The sequence below is a fragment of the Epinephelus moara genome, chromosome 1 (genome assembly GCF_006386435.1).
Source record: "Epinephelus moara isolate mb chromosome 1, YSFRI_EMoa_1.0, whole genome shotgun sequence".
Taxonomy (NCBI): Eukaryota; Metazoa; Chordata; class Actinopteri; order Perciformes; family Serranidae; genus Epinephelus; species Epinephelus moara.
The window spans coordinates 46,901,976-46,913,017 of NC_065506.1; the positions used below are offsets into that span (position 1 = coordinate 46,901,976).

Sequence of the window (11,042 nt, forward strand, 5' to 3'; positions counted from 1 at the left end):
CTCAAACACGGAGGTCTCCCTCTCCGCGGAGCACACGGCGAATGCCCGGCCTGTTAAATAGCCTGTAACCATGACAACTGTGTGACACAAACTCAGTGCTTTAGTTATTAAATAATGTCGGGCTCGATTCGGTTTCGGACATAACAAAACAGAATGAACGTCAGGTTCGGACAAAAATATGCGGCCCGTGCCGCACTCTAGTTGCATCTGCTCAACTCGTCTTCTTCACCGGCCGCTGCTTACGCCTACTTTACAGCCTTTACCCTCATTTACGGGATTAGCGCCCCCACAAACAGAGCAGGAGACATTAAGTACTGACGGTGATAACGGGGGAAATCCATTGAGTGTGTGTTGTAATAAAATATTGATATTTGCCTTCAGTGTATCGATTATTTATTGCGAGAGAGAGCACAGCAATATATTGCAAAGATGATTTTTTTGTCCCACCCCTAGTTATAATCCAACGTATTGTCATAGTACGGTTCGTATGATATCTGACAAATTTGCACCCCACAAATGACGTCACATCGTAACGTACAGTTATGAAATTAACATTAAGTTACAGAGGTTAGGTTTAGGAAAATAAACGTGAGGACATACCTTAAAATGACTCTTTGTCTTTTTGTGGGAAAATGTGAGAACAGCCTGGATAATCACAGAACATTTCTCGACATGTATGATTCAGTTGTGTTGTGTTCACACTGGGCACAAATAAAACAATTTGAATTACATGTAAAGTCAATGTAAAGATGCGATTAGATGCAAAGCAAATGACACGAAATACGTGAATTAAGTGGTGCAAATGAAGCGAGTAGTGCGATTTTGTGTCATACGCTTATTCTCCAATAAATAGAAAAAGTATTGGAGTAAAAGTGAAAGTTGACAGAAATATAAAAGCTCAAATAAAGTACAGATACGCCCAAAAAATACTTAAGTATTTTAACAATGTGTGTTTTTACTTTGTTTCATCACTGCATATTTCTGCCCACATGCTGAGCTGGACTGCTTTACACTGAGAGGATTCTAATGTCTACATCCATCAGTGCCTGTATCTGTGCTCACCCTCTCACCCTGTCCACCCAGGTTGGAGACGTGATACCCATGAACCCATGCGAAAAGTGCGTTTGTGGCCCCGACAAAGACCCCAGCACCCATCTGCACATAATAGTGTGTCAGTCTTTACCATGTGACACCTTCTGCCCTGTGGTAAGATCACATACTTTCATCTTTTAAGTTAGTCTAATGTACAGCACAGTTTGGTCTTTGTGACTTTACTGATGAGCACCTTCATTCACGCTCTCTCCTACACATTTATGGATTTTTCTCAACATTCTAGATGGCATTCACGACCACGAAAACTGATTTGCCGCACTCTTTTCCCATTCTACTTATATTGCCTGTTTAATTGTATGTTTTCCCTTCTTAACTTGATACTGAATGAGCAAATAACAGCATAACACACCGAGGATAACACTATGGACCTGCACTTGTAAAGCACCTGTCTCGTCTTCTGTGCACTCAAAGTGCTTTTTACACTACAAGTCACATTCACACACTGTTGGCCGAGGCTGCCATACAAGGGGCCACCTGCTACTCAGTTTTAAACACACACACACACACTGATGGAGCAGCCATCCGGAGCAATTTGGGGTTCAGTATCTGGAGGAGCCCGGGATCAAGCTGCTTCTCTTCTTAGTGGACGACCTGCACTACCATATGAGCAACAGCCGCCCCATACCGGGTACAAAAGAGCACAGGGATAATTTTACAAACTCAGATACGAGAGTGAGTGCAAACCAGTGTTAACATAGTCGTGTATTATCTTTAAGGTTTTATTTTTATTTAATTTTTGTTTTCAATTAGTTATTTTTGCTTTATTTCAGTTCAAGAAAATGTTTTTTTACAGTTTTAATTTTCAGTTTTTAGTTTGGTAAAATAATCTTGGTGCAAACAAGATTTTGAGGGTGAGTAAGGAAAAAATGGTGAGTGTGATCGATGGAAACCCATAGCCCCAAGCCATACTGTAAACCCAACAGGATACTCACGTTAACCCTGAATCCATATTCTGACATTAACATACTGTACATTTAACGACAATAAAAGATTGATCAGATCAGATCAAATTCCAGTTTTATGTTTTTATATTTTGTTTGTATGCTGAGTTTGTCTTTGTGTCTCTGTTCAGGGTTTTAAGTACGAGATCATCCCTGGACAGTGCTGTGGGACGTGTGTCCAGAAGAACTGCACTGTCAAGCCACCAAACTCAAACATCACACACTCAATAAAGGTTTGTATACGTCTGTGTTTGTGTGTGAGCGGAAAGAGGAGGGGATTAGATTTGATACATCTATAAAGTCACCAAGGTCTCCAACATATCTGCTGTATTTTATATGATGCCACCAGGTCACTGCTCATTTTTTGTTTGTACTTTTCTGCTGTTTCAGCTTAACATGGCATAAACCCATATCATTGACATTTTCAGCACTGTAAAGTGTCTTTGAGTGTCCTGGAAGCGCTATATAAATCTGATGCATTATTATTAAACCCAATCACCAGAAAAAAACTTGACATTGTACATTTCTGCAAACCATGCATACGTTACATTTGCCCGTTATTATATAGCTGATGTGATAAAACTTCAACATGTTTTGGGCCACAATCCCAGCAGGAAAAGCAGGGACTGTCAGTAAAAAGCAACTGCTTCTCATGCTGACACCCGGCAGGAAAATCAGCAATGTAACACTTTTCATGCCTAAAAAGCCACTGAAATAACAGCTGTAGATTGCACCAGAACACCTATATTTGGGGTCTAAAACGCAGCTGGAAACACAGCAGTGACATGCTTAATCATTGGTCCCCTCCACCTAAGGATGACAGAGTCAGCTCATAAACTACATCACTTCAGAAACATTGATACGTATGAGACGTTCAAATGCAATGTGTGCATGGTATGCAGAAACAATGCCAACATTTTCTTCTGGCAACTTTGCTGCATATGACACACGATGATGACAGCTCAAAATAAAACAAGCCACTGGTTGTGCAGTTGAGGACATTCTGCAGTTGGAACAAAATCCTTTTGGTGTTCATCCACCAGGAGGTGTGGCAGCAATGACAGAATTAGATCAGGCAGTGTTACTGCTTCATTAGAACGGAGAATAGTTTCTGCTTTTATTGTTTTAAATGAAGATGATGAGGCAGTGCAGAGTTTTCAAATCAGTCTGAGGGTGATGTGATGGATAAACTTTCTTCATAATCAAGTTTAAGGTGATGTTGATTGTCATGTTGATTTTAATTCTGTAGTGAAATGATTATCGACCAAAAGCTGCCTGAAATAGAGACAAATGTAATTCACAAATGTCAGCTACGCTTTGTTTTGAAAAATGTTCAGCAAGAAACTGTTTGTGATGTGATGTCCCTTTAAGTTTCCTCAAGTTTCACAAGACTCAACAAGAGTGTATTCTCATTTGATGCACTAACAAATAGAAAAACATATCAGACGAGGTGGCAGGGAGGCAAAATGGCTCAAAGGCTATAAAAGCCCACGAGAACAGTTCACACACATATTATGGGGACGATAGTGACTCTCATGCAGTCCTGCCTGAGAGACTTTGTTCCAAACCTCTGTTGTGTTGTTCTTCAGCCTGGCACCATCTGGACTCCTCCTGGAATGCCCTGTCTGAGGTACGAGTGTGTGAAGATGGGTAATCAGTTCATCACCATCGAGTCCAAGACCATCTGTCCTCCCTATAATCCTAAAGAATGCATACCGGTGACTGCACGCACACGCACACGCACACACACACACACACACACACACACACACACACATACATAAGAATAAAACCATGTAAAATGTAAAAAATGTAAGAACAGTGCAGGAATAACGATTACTATGGATAATATGCAGGGTTCCTGCAAATCCATAAAATGTCTTGCAAGGCATTCAATTAATAAAATCGGCCTTAATTGGTATAAAACTGTCTTAAATCAATCTTTAAAATGTTTTAAAAAATACTATTTTAGATTTTTTTTTCTGATGTTGCACTGTAAAATCTCAAAATAATTGGTAACATTTTCTTTTTCTTAAATTATTTACCAAATGTCTCACACAAATCAGGATAATAGAACCAACAGCACTCAGATTTTGTTTCCAGCCCGGATCCACTGTCTGCTAGTCAGTTGTCACTGAACTCTGGACGACATGGAGAGGTGAAAATTCAATGAAAATTGACTATTAAATCGAGACTTTACAACACAGCTGAAACCAGTAGGCTACAAGGCAACGTACGGTTGGTCGACCATTAGTCGTTTAGGTCCATCAGTGGACTAGTCTCCTGCATGTTTCTGATATGAATGTAATGATGAAATGATATATTTTGGTGGTTTGAGTTGAAGGTGTGAGAAAGAATAGTATCAGTAACATTGTTAACACTGTGCTACATTACAGAGAAATACAAAACCGTACTAATGAACCTTCATTAATATAGGCCTATATTTTATCTACAAGTGCACGTCACACACTGAGCGAGCCGCCTGTTAATGACGCTGTGGGCTAATGGGCATGTAGCTACTTCCATGTTTCAGATGATACGTCATGTTTGTAGTCGACCAATGAAGATGAGTTTACATATCACCTTGGGTTCGTCCTTCACCTTCTCAAAATGATCCCACACTTTGGATTTCCTGCCCGACATGTTATTAACTAGCCTGTGGAATAACCGCAGGTACCAGCCCTGGAAATTAACCTGACTCCAGTCTGACTGCTGAGCGTGGACACTTCCTGTGTCTGTCCTTTCAAAGTAAAGTCACACATGGTCCAGTCATATAGGTTTGGATTTATTTTGATAAGGCACAGCCCCTGATAGAGTTTCATGGTTGTTGTTGTTTTTCTGCAACTAAGTGACCAATGAAATCTTGCCGACCAATGACCTTTCTGGTCGACTTACATTTGGTCAACTATTAGGGGGCAGCCCTAGTTGTAACACTGGTCATTGTAGTGGGATTAAAAAATCCAATTTGCCTTGAGCTGTAGAAACCCTGATATAAAACACAAATTGAGGATAAATATATGAACAAAACAAATACAACTGCAGATTGTGAATGAGGCAAACATAGCCAGTAACTTACAGTCCAGCAGGAGGTGATTAAAAGTAAAAACAGTGCAAAAAATAAAGAACACCAAGAAAAATACAAATAAAAGGTAAACATCTAAATCAATACAAATGCAAATTGTACAAAGGTTAACATGTGCTAGGACGCAGTGCCACCTACTGTCCACTGTGACTCTCCAAAATGAAACATGACCCAACAGTGCACTGATGTGAATGTGTGTTTGTCTCCTGCAGGGAACAGAGACCGTAGCTCAAGACGGATGCTGTCATGTCTGTACGTATCACACCTGCATGTCGTAACTCTCCTCTCACTCTGGTTGCACAAAGCTTCATGATGTCTATGGGAGCGTCTGACCTTTCACCCACAATGAATGGGTCTTTATTAAGTCATGTAATCATAATGATGATTTTTTATTTTCACAAAAGACAGAATAATGAAGGTATCTGGAATACATTTCATTTATAGGCCTTATAGAAATTATCACCACATATCTTATGGTTAACTGGATGAGACTACACTCAATGCATCATCGGTTTATTGTTTTTATTGGTATTGATCCAGAGCACTTAAAGGAAGGGCTCGCACCAAAATTTAAAGCACATATTTCTCCTCTTACCTGCAGTACTGTTTATCAGTCTAGATAGCTTTGGTGTGAACTGTGTGAGATGTCTGCCTTCTCTCCAATATAATGGAACTAGATGATACTTGTTTAAATCGCCAAAAAATTACATCTGAAAAACTCAACAGCAACGTCTCTTTCCAGAAATCATGACACAGTTACTCGAGATAATTCATGTAGGAACTATTGTCTTTCTATCAAACTACACACGCCAACCGTATCACCACACAGAAGGAAGAGTGCATCTACTCATGGTTGAGAGGCTCTTGTTCGTGACAGCACGAGACACATTAATGGCATCCTCAGTGATTTGAGCAGTCAAATGTCTCAAGGCTTCATACAGAAGGACAGATATAAAACCCATCCTTACAAAAATTATTCTGGAGTTCGGCATGCTTTCTCCTAAATTGCAGTTACATTTATTTCACTTCTCAAAACAAACACAAAATTGCACAAAGGTAAATTTCTACATCATGATTTGCATCCAAAAAACTGCACCACCGTTATTTTTTTCATCCACAGATGCTTTGTTATAAACAGGTCAGATGAGACGTTATTCCCTCTCAACATGTTTCTCCCGTCTGCCTCAGGTATTCCGAAGGGTCAGCCGTGCAGTGTGTCCACTACGACTGTTCAACTGGAGAACCAGGGCTGCCTGTCTAAGGACCTGATCAATGTCACAAGCTGTAATGGAGCATGCGGCACCTTCACCTTGTGAGTCCCCCTCTTGTCGTTTTTTCCTATAATCACTCATGGAAAAATCTTACTATCTCCTCTTGTGATTTTTATCACATTATGGAACATTTCTGTTGAGGGTAGGAGAGACAAGATAAGAGACATAAAAAAAAATGCTCATAATCTTTATCATATCTGACAGTACAATACTAATGCAACTCCCCGACAGCCAAAGACAACACCTAACAAGAGTTTTCACAGGCTCAGTAGTACTAACCATGAGTACTGAACTGATCATTAAGTGTAAAACGGTTGAAATGCCCTTTTAATAATCAGAAATTATTAAAACTGAAATAATAGACTGAAAAAAGTTCAACCCATTGCTTGAAAAACTGTTGGATACGTTGAAACCGTGGTTCAAATATGGTTGGGTTCAAGTACAAAAACAACTAGTCAGGAAAAGATCATATTTAAGCTTGAAACACCTTTAGGGACACGGTGCTCGTTGGAAAAGAAGCGATGTCTCTGTAAGAAACATCTGCTTTTCGTGGCACTATCCCTGCTGGAAAAAAATACTACGGGTTGCTAAGAAACATCCATGTTTGGGGGGTAAAAAGCCGCCGGAAAATGAGCCATGTGTCGCTAAAAAACACCTACATTTTGGGGCTGAAAAGCTGCTGAAGAGAGATATGGATGACTAAAAAAGATCCATGTTTGGGAGCTAAAAAGCTGGTGGAAAATAGATATGGGTCACTAAAAAAAATCAGTGTTTAGGGGTTTGGAAGCTGCCGGGAAAAGAGCCACAGGTTGCTAAAGAACACCCACATTTAGGGGCTGAAAAGCTGCTGGAAAAAGAACAATGGGTCGCTAAAAGAAAATCCACGTTTGGGGCTTAAAAGCCGGTGGAAAAACAGCCACAGGTCGCGAAAAAAAAAATCTACATTTGTGGGCTAAAAAGCTGCTGGAAAAAAACCCAGGGGTTGCTTAAGAAACACCCATGTTTGGGGCTAAAAAGCCAGTGGAAAGGAGCAGTGGGTCGCTAAAAAGGACCAATGTTTGGGACTTTGAAAGCTGGTGGAAAAGAGCCACAAGTCACTAATGAAAGACCCACGTTTGGTGGCTACAAAGCCAGTGGCCACTTGGTGCTTGAAAACCTTGGGGGCTTAAAAGCCGCTGGAAACACAGTGATGCCACGCTAAAAAACAACTGGTTTTGTTGTTTGTTGGTCTTGAACAGTGGTCTGCAGCTTGGCAAGCGTCTTAGATGACAAAGTTGGTTTTCCTCTGGTGACTGGGCTGAAAAAGTGACACTTATATCTTATATCTAGCTTTCTAAACTTGGTTGTTCTGTAGTCTTAAATTTCTTCTTGAACTAAATTTCTTCCTCTCCTCCCTTCCTTCACTCTCTCCTCTGTCAGCTTCTCAGCCAAAGCCAGGTCGTTGCAGCACACCTGCTCCTGCTGCCAGGAGGTGGCCATATCGGAGCGGCAGGTCCAGCTCACCTGTCCTGACAGCTCAGAGATCACCTACACCTACATCCACATCGACTCCTGCGCATGCCTCAAGACAGACTGCTACGTGACTGGCCGCAGTGAAAAGGCGGCCGCTCCCAAGTCCAGTCGAAGCAGGAGATAAGGCGAGAACCAGGACACACATAATAATGTATTGAGCGTGCATTTATAGGACCATAACTCAACAGTCAGAAATGAATCAGTGTCATCTGCATACATAATTCCTCTATTTATGTCTGATGTATTAGAGCACGTAGTTTAAGCTTGGTAAGATTTAAACCTTCAAAGATCTGATTAATAAAGATCATACTGCTACAAGCTGTCTGTGTTTGTGCTTTCTTACTGCATCCACAGTGTGTGTTAGTGTGTGTGTGTGAGTGTGTGTCTTTTATTTGAAATAAAATACAATGAAAAATAAAAAACAAACATCTACATCACGAACAGTTTTAATATGTTTAAAATACATTCTTGGCTGTCATGTCAGCTCCTGAGGGAGCGTTCTCCCAGGCTGTGTGATGTCACGTTCTTGTCTGCACAGGTGTTATTTACACTGGGAACACTGGGAACATGTCCCTAAATGTCAGTGAAGATTCTCAGTCATCCAGGTCATGGTCATCTTAAGTGCTATACCGTAGGCAACTGGATTTGCTCGAGTTTCACCTCTCACCTCTCCACGAGACAGACTGGTGCGGAGTCGCAGGCTTTATAGTCTGCGTGGGTGTGAACCATTACGGAGTCATCAAGGTCACACGTGAGGCTATCTTGTGTGTCGTTAGGCTTAGATGGGTCCAGGTGTGAATGGGTGTCAAGTCGTCTGGGGAGGGATCCAAAGACTGCACTGACACAAGACACTGAGGTTACAAGTGGTGTCATAGGCCACCTCCTTTGTTTAACGAAGGTAGTTCCAGTTTGACGGAGATGGCTTCTTTCACGTCTCTTTCAAATCCTCTGTCTTCTCTGGCCTAGACGAGGACATGCCTGTCCTTGAAAGAATGTCCCTTCTCCTTCAGACGTAAATGGACAGCTGAGTCTCGACCATGCACTTGTGGAGTGGTTGTTTGGTTTCACCAGTGTACAAATCTGTGCGCTCCTGGCTGCACTGAACTCCAAACACTACACTACATACACACGACACACAAGATGGCCAGGTGGGTCAACGACTCACATGTGACCTTAATGACCCTGTAAGGGTTCACACCCACACGGAGTTTAAAGCCTGCGACTCCGCTCCAGTCTGTCAGAACTATAAGTCTCTTGGATGAGAGGTAAAACGTCTTCACGAGACTCAAGTGAGTCCAGTTGCCAACGATACAGCACTTAAAGGACAACTTCGGTATTTTTCAACCTGGGCTCTATTTCCCCATGTGTATGTGTGCGTAATGTGTATGTGTGCGTATGATTCATAGGTACAACTCGTTCTAAAATTGGTTCAGTATTGAGGGAAGAGGATGCAGCCAGGAGCCGCGAAATGAGCTGAAACGGTAACGGGGGCAAATGCGTCCCGTATAAGTTTGCACATTAAAAGTGCTTTTTTCACCACTGACCGGTTCAGATCGCCAGTAGAGTAGTATTCTGTACACATCACTTTTTTGTTGTTAAAAATATTCCAAATAACAGGGCGCCTGGTGGCTTAGTGGGTCGATCAGACGTCCCATATACGAAGGCAATGTCCTTCCTGCAGCAGCCACATGCTCGATTCCAGCCTGTGGCCCTTTGCTGCATGTCCTCCTCTCTCTTTCCCACCCTCTCCCCCCCAGCCTACCAATTCTACAATGTCACAAAAACGTCCACCAATTTAGAAACTTAAACAAATTCTTAACACAGTTTCTTTCGTTCTCTCTCTGTGAACAACTCATAAAGATTTGAATGTGCAGGGGTTTATAAGTTAATTAATTAAAATTATGTATCTCCCACTGAACATGTGCCGCATGCACATTTACAAAGGTTACCTCCCCAAACAAAAGAGGACTGAGGAGTAAATCATATGATGTGTGAAATTAAGAAAAGCAGATCTACAGGAGAATAAATACTTGAAAGCAGTAACAAATGTCTGAGAGCTTTACTGCATTTTAATCCATTGTATTTTGAGTTGTCACCTGGCGCAATAAATACAGACATGTCCACCATAAACTGGTACATTAAAAGGACCCTAACCCCCTAACCCCCCACTGATTACCTACACACTTTGTTACAGTAGTTGTTTTGTGTCTCTTTGACAACATTTTGTTTATTTTCCAGTCATTTTGTGTCTTTCTGAGGTCATTTAATGTCTTTTTTTTGTCAATTTGTGCCTCTTTGAGGTTGTTTTGAATCTCTCTGTGGTCCGTACACATTCATTTGAGTGACATTTTGCAAGTGAAGGCCTAGGGGCCCCTGACACTTTGGGCCCCTGGGCCTAGATTATGGTAGGATGTCATTTAAATTAAATCAATATGTTCAGAATGAACAATGAAGATGTGAACCAAATATATTTTACAGGACCTTTTTGAAAGAATTAACAGTTGTATGTTAATTCTTTTTTAGGAAATGTCACATCACAATGATATAATAACTACAAGTAAAATATAACCTTACTTTAATAGAACTTCAGCAATACACTGATTGTTTTTTACAGCTGTGTTTTAGCTCAGAAGACTTCTAGTTGCAGCTGTGATAAATCCTGGGATCATTATGCACCGGGCTCAACCCTGGACACATAAAAACCTACAACGTAACTTGACATTTTGCAGTACCATGTTTGTTAGGATTAGAATTTGAATGACATGCAAAGCAAATTGTCTCTTAGTTCTGCTGGGAAACTAACAACACGATAATTACACAAGGTTTCTCTGTACAAACTGATGGTATCCACCACATTGTGTTTGGTATTAATTTATCAAACTAAGGGTATGTATGCAAATCCTGTCTCCACCTTGACCTGTGGCAGCACCACCCATTCAGCTGTATCCCATCAATCAAGCAGCTGTGTGAGAAGCCTATCGCCTTCATATGTGCAGGCCGTAGCCACATCCTGCTCCCAGTTTGCCTCCCAGCCCTGAGTATTTAACCAGGACATGCGAGATAAAGGTCTCACAGAAAGATCATAGCAGTGTTGTGATGACAGAGCGGCCAAACACGGCAACT

At 41.2% G+C, this 11,042-nt stretch overlaps 1 protein-coding gene across 1 annotated transcript in view; it reads left to right on the forward strand.

Moving 5' to 3' along the window:
• Positions 1 to 8,109, forward strand: part of LOC126395796 (intestinal mucin-like protein) — a 10,008-nt gene extending 1,899 nt beyond the window's left edge. Inside the window, exons 4-9 of the mRNA XM_050053556.1 lie at positions 1,084 to 1,206; positions 2,186 to 2,287; positions 3,644 to 3,772; positions 5,349 to 5,388; positions 6,325 to 6,448; positions 7,827 to 8,109. Coding sequence (XP_049909513.1) covers positions 1,084 to 1,206; positions 2,186 to 2,287; positions 3,644 to 3,772; positions 5,349 to 5,388; positions 6,325 to 6,448; positions 7,827 to 8,043 — 735 coding nt within the window. The 3' untranslated portion in view covers positions 8,044 to 8,109. The remainder of the gene's footprint in view (positions 1 to 1,083; positions 1,207 to 2,185; positions 2,288 to 3,643; positions 3,773 to 5,348; positions 5,389 to 6,324; positions 6,449 to 7,826) is intronic.
• Positions 8,110 to 11,042: the final 2,933 nt, after the last annotated feature.